Source organism: Lycorma delicatula, chromosome 5, assembly GCF_047948215.1.
Source record: "Lycorma delicatula isolate Av1 chromosome 5, ASM4794821v1, whole genome shotgun sequence".
NCBI classification, from domain to species: domain Eukaryota; kingdom Metazoa; phylum Arthropoda; class Insecta; order Hemiptera; family Fulgoridae; genus Lycorma; species Lycorma delicatula.
The window spans coordinates 177,747,083-177,766,809 of record NC_134459.1 but is presented as its reverse complement, the minus strand read 5'-3'; the positions used below and the strand labels follow the sequence as shown (position 1 = coordinate 177,766,809).

At 31.3% G+C, this 19,727-nt stretch overlaps 1 protein-coding gene across 2 annotated transcripts in view; it reads right to left on the bottom strand.

Moving 5' to 3' along the window:
- Positions 1-19,727, bottom strand: part of LOC142325621 (fasciculation and elongation protein zeta-2-like) — an 83,076-nt gene that overhangs the window by 40,473 nt on the left and 22,876 nt on the right. The window contains exon 4 of one of the 2 annotated variants that reach the window (XM_075367610.1): positions 9,669-10,250. In XM_075367610.1, coding sequence (XP_075223725.1) covers positions 10,164-10,250 — 87 coding nt within the window. In that variant the 3' untranslated portion in view covers positions 9,669-10,163. The remainder of the gene's footprint in view (positions 1-9,668; positions 10,251-19,727) is intronic. The other variant, XM_075367609.1, reaches the window with a different exon arrangement.

Genomic DNA, 19,727 nt, shown 5'->3' with positions numbered 1-19,727 from the left:
TCATTACAGGTCTCACGACATTTTCTGTACCGTGAATTGTTACACTGTATTTACCCTCTTCAGCAGGCCCATGAATAGAAGACAGAAGAGTTACCATTCGCTTGTCATTGAATAGAATACAAGATATTCCATCCAGTGTCGTACGACAGGCTAACCGGTGTCTGGTCAAACCTAATTGTTTACGTCTGTTTCGTGTGAATTCAGCTGGCATTCCAGCACGATTGGATCGAGCTGTTCCACAAGCTAGAATTCCCACATCTTTCAGTCGTCGATATAATTGCAGGGATGAAAAAAAATTTTCCATATACAAATGATATCCACAATTTTCATAACCTGCAATTAGATTGATAACTGTACGTTCAGTAATTGTTTCGTTTACATTTTGTTCCTCTCGTTGTCTCCCGAGATATACATTCATATCGAATGTGTACCTAGAATTATCGAAAAGTCTGTAAACCTTTATCCCAAAGCGCTTTCGTTTACTAGGTATATACTGCCGAAACAAGACTCTACCCTTGTAGGCGCATAAAACCTCATCAACTACAATTTGTTGTCGTGGATTACAGAGTTCACGAGATTTCTGACGAGCAATTTAAAATATTTCGCGTACTCTCCAGAGACGGTCATAGTTACCAGTTTGCATTTCTGATTCTATCGGTGGATCCTGGTTAGTGAAGTGTAAATACTTCAAAATATGAAGAAAGACAGTTCTCGGTAATGCATTCCCAAACCAAGCGAAATGGGAAACCTCGTCAGTCGACCACTATTCTTGTAAAGTGTGTCTTACAGTATGACCCATTTCCAGGATGATTGCAAAGAAACGTTTCATCTGGTCAAGACTAACGTCACCTTGAATTCTGTCCTTAGGTAACGGTCTATCAGGTCTACGGCTTTGAAAAAATTAGTTTGTGATGTTACTTTTTCAAGGATAGCCCCAAAAAACAACATAGATACGGCAAACGGCGTCTGCCCATGAATACGGGGATCAGGAATATATTCAGGCACATTCTGTAAATTCCTACCACGCTTCTTAGGCCGACCTCTCTTATGAGGAGCAGATTTAGCAAAAAGGTCGGGATTCTTTACAAATGCACCTGGTTCCGGACCCGTAAAAGGCAAACTGTTTAGTGTGTCATATTTACACCTATCGGTACAAACTAACCAGGGATTTCCAAGAACCGGCAGACGACCTTCCAACTCGTAACCTTCGTCATCTGTAACTGTTTCGTCATTTTGGGCCCGGTCAGTTGGATTTTCTTGTAACTCCGCCGTGTCAAGTTCCTCATCTTGGAGAGGAAAATCAACAGCTGGTTGCATTTCAACATCCAACTGCACTGGAGAACGATAATGGATTTCATGAAATATATTACCGTTTTCTTCAGCATGTGGATGTAGAACTGAACCGGCTACATTTATTTTCTGTTCCATGTCAGTATCACTAATCGAATGACCTCATCAAAAATCGTTACTCCTAATTTCAGTATTTTTGATGTCGTCCAAGCCCTCAAGGTCGTCACTGTCATTTTCGTCATAATCTGAAAGTCCTTCGTCAAGAGCAAACCTAATCTGTTCGTCATTCATTGTCTCGATAAAAAAAAAAATTACGGCAAATAAAAAAAAATCACAAATTTAAAAAAACGCCCAATATGTGAAAAAAATCGCACTGAATAAAAAAAAACCGATGTAATTTTGAAAAAAATAATGAAATAATATATTACCAACGGAACGCCGGTTTGCGATAGTAAGTTACTTACTGCAGTTCACTCGTACTCACTCACACAATAAAGTAACATATGTTAGTATAAAGAAAGAGATTCAGTAAAAACTACGTTTTATAAAAATCCCCTCCACTTAAAAGGCTATTCAGATTGACAAAAAAATATTTTTACTGTGTACTGTTATTCATTACGAATCGGTATGTGTTTCATTGATGCCGATATCTTTTGTCAGAAAAGATTTATTAGGTCTCAAATAAAAGTGACACATTTATGACCACAAATTCCTTTTTTTTTTGTGTGTGCCGTATAACATAACTTATTATGTGTTTCAATACATCGTTATGTTGCTAATATAATAAGCTAGTTTTGTAAATAATAAATAAATCCGTAACCCTCATAGCAATTATAATACACCAGTCACACACACACACACACACACACAAGCACATTTCTGAGAAAAAAATGGTCATATTCTTTCTTGTCCAAATAAAACATTTTAATTCGTATAACCATAGTTCAAATTGTATAATAAAATTGATTTCTTTGTGAATATAAAAAAATATAACCGACTTAGATCCCATATAAAATGATTTTGTAACAGCGTTTTAAAACTATCACCGCACAGAGCCACTTTACTGGCTTCCTGATCTGAAAAGGTTAAAATTTTATCTTCCCGGTAATGTATTATCTATTACATATACAATTATTTATTATATATACACGGTGTATCACGAATTTCTTCCGGGACTTTCACAACCTACTCGCGAAGATAATGGAGAAAATTCATAATAAAAATTTGTCCTAAAATGCTTCGTTTGCGAGTTACGTCGGATTTCAGCTATCCCGGTGAAATAATGTCACTGAAATTTTTAAAACATTAATTAAGGGTCAAAATTAGTGAATCGTTTTGTTTTTGACCGGAAAAATCGAAAAAAAATATATCCTAGAACCGTATCTGCAGTAGTAGTAGAAATCTAGTGTGAAATTAATAAATCGGGGTAAAACCCCTGTTTTTAATGTTAGACGTACAATAACTTTGTTAAATAACTTTTAAACAAAACTTGTAGAGGATTTAATTCTAAACAAAATGGTATAGAGTAAGTTGAATCAAACAAAGAAAACTTTTTCACGTCTCTTTCATTAGCCGTAAATCGCAAACGAAGTATTTTAGGACGAATGAAATTTTAAATGAAATTTAAACGAGTAGATTATTTTCACGAGTAGAAAAGGTTATGAAAGGGCCCGGGAAAACTTTGTGATACAATCTGTGTAAATATATAGTAATTTGTACGAGGCTGTTATTCTTTCACGCAAAATCTACACGGCCGATCGAGGTGAAATTTTGTACTAACATAGGTTTTATAACCGAAAAGAATTTACGACTATTACCGTAACGAAATATTCCATCGTTTCATGACGGTAATCGTTTAAATTGCTTGCGGTAACAACCGGATTATGTTCCTTTCCTATATTTAAATTTACTACGGTCAAACCGTTGATCGATCGAATTCTGACACCATTTACAGTTTTTGAAATTAAATTTTCTACAAAAAAGGTCTCTCTCTATCTTTTGCGATACTATTTGGATTATCGGTAAATATACCTTTGAATGTTCGGCGTACATTCCTTTAGACTTGCCCTTTAGATTCAAACACCTTCAGTTTTCAAATAAAGTAGCTTGCTTTATGCTCATGTAGAAACAACGTATATATACATATTCCAGAGAGAAGAACTGTAATTCTGTATGCAATTTCAGCGTTTAGATTAAAGAAAATTGGTCATTTTCTTGTGGTGTTTGTCGGATAACGCTATGAATCGTGCAAAGTACGTTTTTACCCGAAGGAAAGAGCGTAGAAATAACGCTCAATTACAGTTATTTTTTTTAATAGTTTTCTTATGTTCGAAATCCTGTTTAGATGAAATTTAGTAACTGAAATCTGATAAACTTCCCGTTATCCAATCAAACTGAAATTTCACGTGTATGCAAAACACGTGTTTTGCATTTCACGTGTGTCATCTAAACACGATTTCGAACATAAGAAAACTATTAAAAAAAATCATACACGTTTGACATGAATGATAATATAATATACCATATTTAATATCGTTCTAAAACAAACACGTCGAACATTTGTAAAAACATATTTATTTGTTTACTTACGGGTAACAAATCATATGTTTCGGTAACTAAGGGTGTGTTGTGGCAGCGAAACGATTTTGTTACGATTAGAAAATGGATTTGTTACTATTAACTATCGTTACTGATTTTTTACTGTAAGTTATCTGATTTTGTTACGACGACAAACCGATTTGTTGTCGTAAGTAAATGAATTCTGTTACTATAACAAAATCATTTTTCTTCGTGTAATGTAGATTCTCATCGGAACAAAAAGATGAAACTAGAGTACAAAACAAAAAAAAACTGCAACACACCGTAAAATACGGTTGGAGAAATAGCATGAAAAGCGAGCGAATGAAAGCGAAAAGGCAAAACGGGCGAGATTTGACGAGTTGATTTTTAGCGGGCGAAAGTTGAGTTTTTATTTTATTTATTACGCGCCCGCTACTAGAGTAAGAAAGAATGAGAAAAAATTATAAACCGATGTGAATGAATCGATACCATTTGAACGAACAAGCGAAGGCGGGAGACCAAAAAGTAAAAATAAATAAATTTAAAAAAATTTCTCTAAAACGTAGGAAATAATTTTTCAGTAACTGTAATATAATAGTAATTTTCAATATTTGTAAAAAGAAATCCATTGTGGCTCATAAAATTTTACTGAAGAATTGGAATAGGTGTTCTGCGAGGATTAATAAAGGTAAAAATTGAACAAAAATTAAATTGATAAGACAAAGTAATATTTTGTGAGCGCAAAATTTTTACTAATGTTGAAAATTTTTACAAATTACAAATATTTTCTAGTTTTTAGAGCAATTTCGTTTTAAAAGAAACCCGTTGTTTAACAATTTAAAAACTTTTTTGTACGTAAATATATCAAAAATAAGATACAAACCCTTTTGGGGCATAACTATCAATATTCCTGCAGAAGTAATTTTTTAAATGTTATCAATATCCTTTTATGTAAAATTTTACATACACGCGCGCGCACACACACACACGCATGTTAGGATTCAGTATGTAGCATATGTAAGCATTATTAGTGGTATGTATTCCTGGTTGAAGTCTTTGTTACGTATGTTATTTTATTCAGTTTTAATTAAAAAATCACTGTTAGCATTTACACTTAACATCGGCTAATATAATATAATTCTGGAAGAATATTTATATTGAAATAATTTTTTTATAGGTATAATAAAATAAAAAGTTTGTTTTTAAAAAAAATATTTATCGTTAGGAAATAACTGTGTGTATGTGTGTGTCTCTATCTCTCTGCGCGCGCGCGCGTGTTACATGATAATTAGATGTACAGTTAAACCCACCTAGGTCTAGTGGTCCATATTTTTACATGGATTTGAATACTAGATCGTGGATACCGGTGTTCTTTGGTGGTTGGGTTTCAATTAACCATACATCTCAGGAATGGTCGAACTGAGAATGTACAAGACTACACTTCATTTACACTTATACATATCATCCTCTGAAGAATTATCTAAACGGTAGTTACCGGAGGCTAAACAGGAAAAAGAAAAAGATGTACAGTTAAACCTGCAAAATATTCGACATAATATTGATATTTTTATTTGATGATATATTTTAAGTTTGTTAGTTAGAAAGTTTAAGTTTGTGCAAATATCTTTTTAATAACATTTTTCATTATCCATCATAATCACTTTCTCCGTTACTTTTACTATAGTTTTATCGGTGCTTTCCTGATGAGTATTTAAAATCATAATCCATACATAGTTATACCTAAAACAATATTACCCTAAAATATGTAATTGGTTTTTATACTGCAAGATAAAAATTATTTTTAAAAAAACAGACTACTCCTGATTGTACACATCTACCTAGAATAACAAACAAAAGTCGAGCGAGTTTTTCTTTATTTTAACGGCATTTTTTTCAGATTCATTAGTATAAAAAAGTTAGGGTTCAAATACAGAGATAGAAGAACAATTGCTAACATGTACAAGAACCAAACAGCAACAGTAATAATTGAAGAACATAAGAAAGAAGCCGTAATAAGAAAGGGAGTCCGACAAGGGTGTTCCCTATCTCCGTTACTTTTTAATCTTTACATGGAACTAGCAGTTAATGATGTTAAAGAACAATTTAGATTCGGAGTAACAGTACAAGGTGAAAAGATAAAGATTCTACGATTTGCCGATGATATAGTTATTCTAGCCGAGAGTAAAAAGGATTTAGAAGAAACAATGAACGGCATAGATGAAGTCCTACGCAAGAACTATCGCGTGAAAATAAACAAGAACAAAACAAAAGTAATGAAATGTAGTAGAAATAACAAAGATGGACCGCTGAATGTGAAAATAGGAGAAAAGATTATGGAGGTAGAACAATTTTGTTATTTGGGAAGTAGAATTACTAAAGATGGACGAAGCAGGAGCGATAGCAAATGCCGAATAGCACAAGTTAAACGAGCCTTCAGTAAGAAATATAATTTGTTTACATCAAAAATTAATTTAAATGTCAGGAAAAGATTTTTGAAAGTGTATTTTTGAAGTGTTGCTTTAAATGGAAGTGAAACTTGAACGATCGGAGTATCCGAGAAGAAAAGATTAGAAGCTTTTGAAATGCGGTGCTATAGGAGAATGTTAAAAATCAGACGGGTGGATAAAGCGACAAATGAAGAGGTATTGCGGCAAATAGATGAAGAAAGAAGCATTTGGAAAAATATAGTTAAAAGAAGAGACAGACTTATAGGCCACATACTAAGGCATCCTGGAATAGTCGCTTTAATATTGGAAGGACAGGTAGAAGGGAAAAATTGTGTAGGCAGGCCACGTTTGGAATATGTAAAACAAATTGTTAGGGATGTAGGATGTAGAGGGTATACTGAAATGAAACGACTAGCACTAGATAGGGAATCTTGGAAAGCTGCATCAAACCAGTCAAATGACTGAAGACAAAAAAAAAATTAGTATAGTCAGCGATATGAAATTTAATATTACTTTTATGCGTTATCTTGTACTCGGGAGTTACCACCTCATATAGCCTACACAGGCACCCGACTACATCAAATATAGAAATAATATTAAATTTCACATCGCTAACTTACTGTATCATGAAAATGTGCTTGTAAGAAAAGAAAGAAAAACAAATATTTTTTGTCGTTTTTCATAATTATTCTAGGTAGATTTTTGTACAATTAGAGTAGTGAGAATTATTTTATTTAGGACTTTTTTGTTGTGTACATAACTTTACCTGGCGTACATATTTTTGTTTTTATCTCGAGAATGAAAAATTTTTTTTATCGTTTTATGTTCAATTAATGAAATATTTTGCTTTTACAAGGGGAAGGTACATCGGTTCGAATCCGACTTCATTTCCTTTTTTAAAAACTACTGATTTTTTTAAAATATTTTTTATTATTATTGAATTATTTATTATAAACCTTTTTTACAATCAAGAGGTTAATAATTATTAATACATCAATATAATTTAAAAAGAAGTTGAAAAAAAAGATTTCACCGGTGCTAAGGAGGGAATAAAAAAAATTCCCACCTTAAAGTTAAGATAACTTCAAATTTACTCAATACGACAATGTGAAAAAAGTTTCACATGTTTAGCTTACGACAAGCCCCGTCTTACAATTCCAGCAATACTCCGGTCATCCCTTGCCGTACGGGTTGGTTATATCAAAAATTGTGTCTAACAAAGTTTTACGTAATGTTTAGACGATTAAAGAACACTTTAAAGCGATGCGATACTGTGCCTATTAAGGGAGGTGTGATTTGTTTTTTGTCTTCAAAACTTCATTTTTTCTACCCACTGAGCCAACGGTTGGTGATATCAAAAAACTTTACTTACAAAAGTTTTAGGCTCTTATCCAAAGAATCGTAGAAACATAAACGAATTCGATATTTTACTTAATAAAAAGGTTATAGTAATATTTTGTTTTTTTTTTCGAAAAAGCCCTCCATTTCCATCCCCATCGTCCTATTTTGGCCGTTAACAAACTCGTACGAGATTTTGGGTAGCATCTTTTTTTCAGGGAACAGTTTGAAAGTGATTTGCGGAAAATTACGGCAGTTATCGTGTCCACGAGAAAATGAAATATATATAAGCTTTTGAGCTGACGGTGGTTTTGGAGTCTGGAGGATGTGAAACGCGAAGATATATCGAAATTTTCCCGAAGTCGAATCACGGTATCCATTACAATAGGTAGCTTTCTAATGAAATGTACCTAATAGCTTACCTACCTCCCGACACATTACGAATATACTAGTTGGACTTCAGAATAAAATTAACCTGTTTATCTTATTTATTCAACTAGTTTAGAGGAACATATATCAAAACTTGAACATGTTTTTGATAGATTTAGATCCGCTAATATTATACCCCGCATTTAAAAATACATATGTAAAATTATATAAATGTGAAATTCGTTTAAAAACAAATCGTGAAAGAATTCCTTTAAATTCAGAAGTGAATTTGACTCCAACACCTAAACCACTGAAAATACTTCATATCGATAGGCGTTTTTTTTTTGTTGAAAAACAAAAGATTTTGTCAATTTAGATAGTTTTTTAGGTATACACAAGTATAATGGATTGAAAGATCACAATTAACAGAAACAGCTGATAAATTATTAAATTAATCTACCCATCATAAAATACCTGAAAAAATTTATTTCTAATAATGATACCGAATTCAATAATTCAAAAATGAATGCGGATATATAAAATTAAAATATATTTTACAAGCACAACATCCATCGTCAACGTGAAAGATTTCAGTCTACGGTAACTGAACATATCAGAATCTTTAATAACCGACAAGAAATTAAAAACGATAGTATTAAAAATGAGATAAAATATGCAGTTATTGCGTACAAGAGTAGTATTTATTCTGTTACCAAATTAAAACGGTTTGAAAATTTTATGGACATAACCCAACTTCATTGTTAGAAGCAGATATACAGCGCAGATAATAAACGATTACGTCAAAAATCATAAAGTAAAGATGATGAAGTAAAGAGAAAAATAAATATGATAAAGGAAAAGTCAGTTCAGTGAAAAACAGCACGACATATACAAAAAGTAAAATACATTTAACGACCTCGAAAGGTTAAACAGATACAACAGAAAAATCCTCCGATACAGAAACTAATCTGTATTTAAAATATCTTGCAGGTCGTAACTATTAATTCGGAAACGGTCCCGATAGAATTAGATTTAGCCAAATTAGAGGCTTTTTACCGGTACATTTATTCATTATGATAAAGTAGTAAATCTATTTATAAAATTTGAATAATATTTAAGAATATTTATTAAATTGTTTTAATTATACCTTTTAATTATAAATTGTATAATGTAAGTAAAAACAGTCATAAGTCTAGAGATGGAAGTAATTATTTAAAATTTATTACTCGTTCGAAAATGAATAAGTTAAAAATAGTCTTGGTAAGTAATAAAGTAAGAAATAAAAGACGAATTGTTAATGGTCTCGGTTCGATTGTTCTTTACTACCAATTTACATGCTTATGATGGAGAAAAATATAAAAAATTGTTAGAAGAAATAAAACAAACAAAATGTTATTGTAAATCAGATTAATGACCGGTAGTCTCTTAGTACAGATATTTTGAGTTTCATAAAACAGTTAGTATAATTGAAGATAATTTTATGGAATTACGTAATATGTAAATCGTTCTGTGGAATTAGAAAAATTAAGAAATGTAACAGAATTAATTAGTAAAATAAAGTTTTTTTTTCAAAAATATTATTCGTTAAAAGAAATAACTTATATAAATAAAAAATATAGATCGTCTTGTAAATTAATAAAATTAAAATTAGATTTTGAAACTTACCTTATTTTACATCCGATATCCAAAATATAAAATTTTGAAAAATGTAAATTAATTATACACCTTTATCCACTGTTACAAAATGTAATTGAGTTTATTTAAATATTTCTCCCGATTATGAATTCATGTCTGCTACTTTCAAAATGCTATAATTACTGTGAATGTTTATTTTCTAATAATAATTTTTAATGAACACTGTGATACAGAATTTATAAATATGTAATTATTTAATATTTAAGAACGTGCCTTTGATAAAGATGCTTTGGTTAAAGATGTAATCCAAATACTGAAAACTTTAACCTAGATCAGTAACCAAAGAAATTTTAATATAACCGTTTTAAAATGAACCCACCGTGTTGGTCTAGAGGTGAACTTGTCTTCGCAGATCAGCTGATTTCGAAATCGAGAGTTCTAAGGTTCAAATCCTACGGATTTGAACAGTAAGATCGTGAATAACTGTGTTCTTTGGCGAGTTGGGTTTCAATTAATCAACACACCTCAGGAACGGTCGAGCTGTGACACTGTCTGTACAAGACTACACTCATTCATCCTCTGAAGTAATAATACATTATGCGGTTCCGGAGGCTAAACAGAAAAAAAATTAAATGATTATTTTTTTATATAAAAAACGTTAAAATTAGGTTGTGTTTCAATCGCTACTGAGATACATATTATTCGATAAAACTGCATACTACTCCTTCCTGTAATAATCCGACTGGATTTGGATTCACCTTTGATAAACATGTACATATTGCCAGTTAAAAAGTAAAAATCTACTTTTTGCAAGGAGAGGTTTGCACACTCGGTCCTGAGTTCCATTCCCGGTTTGACTTCATGAAAATAAATTTTTGACATATAAAATTTAGTTAGTTTAATCTCGTTTACTTTATCTAGTGAAAGGTTACGCTGTTATCTTAAAATTTAAAAATAAAAAAAAATATAAAATAAAATGATCGCAGTAGGATTAGAATCACTGAAAAGAAAATATTACAATATAGAAATATAATAAATTACAAAATACCTAAATTTGAAGCAAAAAAATGAATTATTTTCATAAAATAACTGACGTAATATTTAAATTGACAGGTATATTACCTCCGATAAACGATCTATGAATGTTCGGATAATCGAAATTTCAGATATTAATTTTAAAAAACAGTTACTTCAATTTAGATATTTTAATGTTATTTCAGCTGCAGAAAGAGAAACAAAGAGATTTGTTTAATGTTAACTTAAGAATACTGAAAATAACACGAACGTTCGGATAAATGAACGAGAGAAGTCGGTAAACCGAGAATCTTATAATTAAAATACCTATAATAATTCGATTTTAAATAACAAGATTAATCCACAAAATAAACCGGCTTTCCTCTTTTTATTGTACTGGTACTTAAAATAAGTTATTTTACTTTGTAATCTTAAAAGCAAATTTTTATCTAGCGGACCGGCATTAATTTGTACGAATTAAATAAATTATTCTATTATATTTGACAACTTATATTATGAAAATAATAATATTAATTCGCTATTACTTTTCTTTCTTTCTTCTTATGACCCCCGGAATGTTTACTACAGTTTAAACCTCATTACTATCACTACTATATAAATAAAAAAAAAAACAAAAAACCTGTAAATAAATAGCCTAAAAAAAACTTTTTTTACTAGATTTAATGTAGTTGTATATAACGAGAGATATCGCCTATATCGAATGTTTATGTCTAAATCGATCGGTTTACAAACCAATTAGGTAATTTAAAAAAAAAAAAATTAAAATATTTAGTTCATTTAATTTTCACCATTCCCGTTTATTCTGTCACCACATTATTTAGTACCGTACTATTTTTCTTAGTACAAAATACTAATATTTAAATTACTTACCGGGTTTGTGTAGAAGAATCCTTTTCTATTTTGTTTTTGTATTTATACAAAATATTCGTAAAACGCAAGATAAATTAACTACAAATAATGCATTTTTCATCGACGTAACACGATGTTTTGTTGCATGTAGTAAATCAGATCTGACTGTTCGGTACGAATCGGTACAGAAAGAGACAAATAACCTAAGAGAAAGACAGCGAACGAGACGGGTACAGCAGCTAGCCGGTAAATAACAGACACACAGCAAACGCAATATAGACTACTTCACTTGTGTCTTAATACATCTCTCGTAAGCACACTACATAAAGTTACCCCGCTCTTTTCTTTATCGTTTATTTTGATTTAATGTCGTTTTTTGTTACTGATAGTTCTATATTAACGTAAAATTATTTGGTTTAAATTTTCGAATAAACATTTCATTATGTCCCATAGTTTTAAAATATTTACAATAATAATATATTTAAAATGGTATTTTTTATTTAATAAATAAGTTTTACAACAAATAAATCGGTTCGTTTTAATCGATCAGAATCTCACCATCTGAAATAATTTTTAACTAAATTGATTTCCGAGGTGTTAACGAATATTGAATACGATATTTAACATTTTATTTTTGAATCGGAAAATTTTGAAGTTTCGGAACCGTCTAAATTTTTTTTAGCTCTTACCGGTAGTTTACATAGTTTAATGCCCACAGGAACTCTTTATAATTTGTAAAACAACAAAATTTGATGTATTCAAATATCAACCGATGAACCGAGTAAATTTATTCATTTATTCAGTAATAAAAAGATTACTTATTTTAAAGACATTCTGGCGGTGTTTAAAATCTTTATATATAGTTAGTCATGTATCATAAATATATGTGACTCAAGCGTTATTTATGATAAAATAATCACAACACAAGCACGATTTGTAGTATCAGATAATTAAAAAAAAAACTATTAGATAATAATTTAAATAAAAATTTAAAAACTATAAATATTTATAGTCTGTACTTAATAATTTATTTTCATACAAAAACCATGCTTTACTCCTTAAAAAATGAATATACGATTACGTTACCGCTCGGATCGCCGTACTACAAAAAAAATTAAACGATACAATTACTATAACACTCAGTGATTTTACTAATTCGATTCTCAATTACCCGGACTTCCGTGTTTCATATCCGTAAAATAGGCCTAGTTTTATTGTACAATTCAACTGTTGTATGAATTAATAATAAAAAAATGGAACAAGTAAATCTATTCAAAATAAATATATTCTATGATTGGCATTTATCAAAATCTCGATTATCCGACCTCCATTCTCAAAAACTTACAGCAAGTAATTCAGAATGTATAATTATAGACAGTATATACTCCGCTGAACCCGATGGTAGATAACGAATTTTGAGAACATCTTTCTCAGACTCTATTACTGAAGAAGAGACACTAATTACAATTGAAACGTTGCGACCGCCATTAAGGAAGGAAATATATTTACGGATCCTAACCAGCAACTTTTGGATTAGACAATAAATGTTCTATTGTTCTACCACTGAGCTATCTTCACCAAATCTCACTCGCTCTCTCTCTCACGTAGCTAGCGAGGGGCTAAGGAAGCTATAGCCACCGCCAAAATTGTCGGGAGCTGCAGCTCCCATCGCCCGACAATCATTAAACTTTATCATTCCGGGGTTAAATCTAGTAATTTGAGAAAAAAAAATTTAGCATATTAAATTTAAGTAATGTACAACATCTCAAAAGTATTTTCACAAAATTTGAGATAAATCGGTACATAATCATCTGCCTGGTCATTAATCCCTTCCTATATACCTTAACCCGCCGTTACTCGACGTGTGAGCGTCGGGCTAACTCTGACGCAATACTAATAAAAATAATTGATTACTAGGAATTTCCCGCAAGCCAGAAAGAAATGCAACACTTGCTTATCGCATTCCAAACACATGCGTAGACGGCTAGACGGCGTAACAAGAATCTTCAAAAGGTTTTCAAACTCTTTTCCCAGGTTAAGCTAGTCCTGGAAAAGTGGATGAACTAAAAATTTTAGCTATGTATTATGATATTAAATGTTCTGAATCTGTCCTCCAAGCGGAGTATCTTATTTGGTGCGAAGAGATCATTAAAATTAAAATGCGATTTAGAAGGGAGTGAAATATTGGATCTCTGCAGTAAAGAATATTTGCCGAATATCCATTATATCTTACATGTTTTAGCGAATTTTCCGGTAACAAAATGTAATAATGAACGCTCGTTCTCCACAATAAAGATAGTCAAAACGACTGCGTGTTGTTACACGCAATCCCGAACCTGTGGGGATGAATGAAAGATTAAGTTCGTTAGTTTCTTTGTCGGTGAAGATTAAGTTCGTTAGTTTCTTTGTCGGTGCATAGAATTAATGCTGATGAAGTTTTAGGTATTATGGCGAGAAAGAAAAATCGACGACTAGCTTTATAATAATTATAATTTTTTCATAATCCACATTTATACTTCACATTCACACATTTAAATTCTAATAAAAGTTACGAATTAGAATTAAAGTTACTTTTATTCGAATTTAAATGTGTGAATGTGAAGTATAAATGTGGATTATGAAAAAATTATGATTCTTATTTGCGAAGTAATGATGTATTCAATCTAACCATTTGTTTAGTATTTTTGAAATGCAAGGAAATATAAAAACCGTTTCAATATAAAATGATTTTCATTGTTATTATTTTATCATCATCATAAATTATTCCTTATCCCCTCCCCCCCCCCCCAACCGAAAAAAATCCTAGCTACGTGCCTGTGTATTTTTTTTTTTGTCTTCAGTCATTTGACTGGTTTGATGCAGCTCTCCAAGATTCCCTATCTAGTGCTAGTCGTTTCATTTCAGTATACCCTCTACATCCTACATCCCTAACAATTTGCTTTACATATTCCAAACGTGGCCTGCCTACACAATTTTTCCCTTTTACCTGTCCTTCCAATATCAAAGCGACTATTCCAGGATGCCTTAGTATGTGGCCTATAAGTCTGTCTCTTCTTTTAACTATATTTTTCCAAATGCTTCTTTCTTCATCTATTTGCCGCAATACCTCTTCATTTGTCACTTTCTCACCCATCTGATTTTTAACATTCTCCTGTAGCACCGCATTTCAAAAGCTTCTAATCTTTTCTTCTCAGATACTCCGATCGTCCAAGTTTGACTTCCATATAAAGCGACACTCCAAACATACACTTTCAAAAATCTTTTCCTGACATTTAAATTAATTTTTGATGTAAACAAATTATATTTCTTACTGAAGGCTCGTTTCGCTTGTGCTATTCAGCATTTTATATCGCTCCTGCTTCGTCCATCTTTAGTAATTCTACTTCCCAAGTAACAAAATTCTTCTACCTCCATAATCTTTTCTCCTCCTATTTTCACATTCAGTGGTCCATCTTTGTTATTTCTACTACATTTCATTACTTTTGTTTTGTTCTTGTTTATTTTCATGCGATAGTTCTTGCTTAGGACTTCATCTATGCCGTTCATTGTTTCTTCTAACGCCTGTGTATAAGTATATATATATATTTTAATTTGAATCAAAAAAAATTAATAATAAGTCTGACCATCTAACATAAAACCGACCTGCATAACACATCAATGTAAGTTTCAAGAAAAGTAAGAAAATATTTCTAAGTATTTCAAACTGAAGAACAAAGTGAATTTACTTTCTAAAATAGATAGTTAATTTATTAATCACCAAATGTAAACACAGGCAAAAGGTTTTGTTATTAACAGAAATCTAATTTTTTTTAAACAAAAAATATAACTTCAATAAAATATTGATATCCGAAATAATTAGTAAGAAAAGCAGATTTAAATAGAAATAATAATAATATTATTTTATTAAAACGTAAATAAAACGTTTAGTCTACAAAAGAATAATTTGCTTTCAAGCAAGTACCTATTCTCATCTAGTGTACCGGTACTTACTTGAAAGCTAATTATTTTAGTTCCATATTTTTATAAAGTAAAATGTACTTAAACAAAATGTTTAGTTCATTAAATTCCCATAAGTTAACCATTATTTAATTGAGTACTATTTTTCTTATTACAAAATATTATTTCAAAGAACTTACCTAGTTTACATTTAGAAATATTTTCTAAAAAAACACCACTACAGATCGTAAAGAAATAACCATTTACTGTACGACAATGTCGTTAATAACACTTTTGTTAGATTAATAAATTATCAGAAAGAAAATGTTAAATAATATTACTATATAAGATTTGTTTATTTTCTCTACATCGCTTAATCTGCGTTCAGAAAATAAATGATCTGGTGCATGCAAATCAATGACTGACTGTCAGAGAACTTGCAGAAGAGGTTAGCATCTTGATCAGATCAGGCCATGACATTCTGACTGAAAAAATGAATATGCATCGTCACAGCAAAGTTTATTCCTTGTTTGATGACTGAACAGCAGAAACAACAAGTGGGCGTTTGTCAGCAACGTCTTAAACAAACCAATGATGATGAAACATTCATGTAAAGGATCATAAACAGGAAACTAAAGCTGGGTTTATGGCTCAAGACAAAACTTCAATCATCACATTGGACCGATAAAGTATTTCCACGCCCCAAAAAAGCACATTAACCTTGATCCAATGTCAAAGTGTAGGTTTTTTTTGGGGTTTTTTTTTTTTTTAATGGAATTGTTCATTTTGAATTCTTGCCTCAAGGTACAGTGAACTGTGTGTACCACCGAGGCATTTTACAAAAGTTACATGAAAAAATCTGCAAAAAGAGGGTAACCTTCACCACAAGAATGCGCCTGCACACTCAGCTTACGACCAAAAATCAGATGACTGTCCACCCTTAGCCTCCCTACTCGCCAAACCCGGCTCCTTACGATTTTTTCTTATTTCCAAAATTAAAATCAGTGACATAAGGACATCATTTTGAGACTATTGATGACATTAAAGCAAATTCAGTCACGGACTTTAAAGCCCATTTCAAATGAAGTTATCCAAGGCTGCTTTGCAAAGTGGAAACATACTGGGAAAATTGTGTGAATAAGGGAGGGGGGTACTTTGAAAGGGCACAAGAACCAATAATCTGTAAAATTAATAACAATGATTACAAAAATAAAGTTGTGTTATTTTCTGAACAGACCTCATATTTTTTCAATTCTTTACAATAATTATTGCTTAATATTTAATAATTGCAGAAAAAAAATAAAAAGTATACCCTAATTTCATTCTGATATTGAAAACACTATTCACAAAAAATCAAGAATATTAGTAGAAATACTTAAGATTAATAACATATTTCAAAATTTCAGGTCATGCTTCGTCTCTAACATCATTTCTTAGCAATCCTTTTTTTATTTTCATCAAAACGCTCTAAAAAACACTCATTCCTGCATTTCAGAAAGACATTCTTGTGCTCGGTTAACCACGATGTCTCTTGTGTCATTCTTCTGAAATCCTTCTTTTTAATTTTTATTAGGCATTTAATGTCTTTATATTTCTTTCTTTTCTACTTTAAAAAAATAACACTTTTTTAAATGCCAAACATTTTTAAGTTGTCATTAAATGTATGAGTAGGTAAACTGTTGGTAGTTGTTTGTTATTAATTTGCTGATGCCAATTTCTGAAAGTAAAGGTTTATAGATGAATTTAAAGAATATTTTTTTAACTTTTTAATGGAGATTTTCAGAAGTTGGTTCTACTTTTACAGAAGTTTATTTTATGAAAATTTTTTTTGTCTTTAGCCATTTGACTGGTTTGATGCAGCTCTCCAAAATTCCCTATCTAGTGCTATTCATTTCATTACGGTATACCCCCTACATCCTTAACAATGTATGAAAATGTAATCACTTAGTTTTATAAATAGATAATAAAAACCTTTGTTAACAATGTGTCACAAAATCTGAAAATAAACTCTGTTGAAGTTTTATGCATCTCATGGAGAGAGGGGTTCATGCTTTGCTTACTTATTCTGAGAAGGCTATTGTTGCGTTTTCAACGTGTTTTGTATTCCCGCTCATAAACGATACATGTGTTTGCCTTGCTCTGTTGGGAGCAAGGCATACTATTCAGTCGAGTCGTGCTCCGGTTGCTGACGGCTGCGCATTCAGTATTACAGTCCGCTATTCATTCAGTATACTTTTTCTATGAACATAGTCATTTTTAGTGCATTAAGTAATAGTTTATATTCAATTCATGTAGTTTATAATCAACCCAAGTCAGTATATAAATAATTCAGGTGTTCAGTGTTTTTTTATAATAAATCAGTTTATATATACAGTTCGTTGTGTTAATTCAATTTAATATTTGGGACCTACCCCTACATGTTGGTCCTCCGGGCCGGATTTTAAAAGACATTTTCGATTTAATTCAGTGTTTGGTGCACTCAACTTATGTTCATAAAACAAAAAACATTTTGTTACAATCAAAATACTGTCTTAATGGTGTTAAATTAATGCATTAGTTGGTGCTAATGATTATTTTGCATAGCGCATATAACATTATTTGTGCACACGATAATTAACTGTAAAACATTAAAAACATATAAAGATAGAACCATTGTAAGTGTAACAGTGAATGATACTTATTCAGAGGATCTTGGAGACAGACACCCTGGCACTGTGAGCACGCAATGCTGCGTGAATGCGTGGGATTATTCATGTGAGTGTTCGCCTTATCTTTAATTACTTTTTATAAACCCAATACATTCCTTAGTCATAACAATTTCTTATCGTCATTTCCAATTACTCCTAATTATTCATTACTTTATTCTTAGTAATTTTCATTCCACCCATAATTGCCCTGGTAAACACCTTTCTATCATTAAACAAATGTTTGATTTAATGAGTTCTTGTGGAATTATTATACGCATTATTATCGATTTACAAATCTATTTTTACATTCATCTTTTTAATTGGAATTTTATTTACTCAAACATATTTTACAACTAGAATAATATTTATTGATTTCTCATCTATACATTTTGAATAATATTTTGTTTAGTTTATGTTGTTGATGTGAATTTAAAAGGCTGCATTTAAAACGTTTGTATTTTACCTTTTTGTAGACATTCAGTCTGTTTACATTTTGAATCATGGATTTGAAAACTTTAATCCTTAAACGAGGGCTTATAAAATCAAAATCAACTAGATTTAAGACGTTTCTTAGTTCATGTACATCTGATGAGACACAAACAATAGCCCAACTGCAATTACGGTTAGATAAGTTTAAAGAAACATGGGAAGAATTCAATAAAATACAAGATGAAATAGAAATTTTAGATTCAGCTCCAGAACTGGAAACAAAAAACGTAAATGAACGGTTGGAGTTCGAAAACTCATATTTTGAAACCGTTGCCAGGGCCTTGAAACAGTTGTTTAATTCAATTCAACAGAGTAGTTCTGTTAAACAAGAAACACTTGCGTCAGAATTGCGGCATTCTGTAAACTCCCTCAGATAGACGCACCGAATTTCTCTGGAAAATACGAAGACTGGATTAGTTTTAAGGAATTATTTACAGATGTTATCGATAAAAACCCAGATATTGACGAAGTCCATAAACTTTATTATTTACGGCAATCCTTGAAAGGGGGAAGTGCTGCTAAATTAATCGATTCAATTGATTTGGCTGCGCAGAACTATAAAAGTGCATGGGAGTTACTCACTAAAAGATTTCAAAATGAAAGGCTCATTATTGAGCGTCATATTAAGGCTTTGTTTGATTATCCTAAGTTTGACAAGGATTCAAGTTTTGCTATTAGACAAATTATTGATGAATCTAACATTCACATTAGGGCATTAAAATCTTTAAAACAGCCTACTGATACTTGGGATACTATGTTAGTTTACCTGTTGGCTACTAAATTAGATTATAATTCAGTAAAAGAATGGCAAATTCATGCTCCTCCTAATCGTGTTGCTACCTTTGCAGAGTTTCTGGAATTTCTTGACAAAAGAGCGCAAACGTAAGAGGCTGTTGCAGCTACTTGTCAAGGAAAATTTAGTCTTGCTCAACCAACCAAAGCAGAATTTAAAGGTAGTTGTTTAGTTAATAAAACACAGAATTCCGTTCATTTAGCCACTGAAAGGAATAACACAAAAACAGATAGTTGCCCGATATGTAAAAAACCCATAAAATCTTTTCTTGTGCAGAATTTCATAAAATGTCTCCGCAAG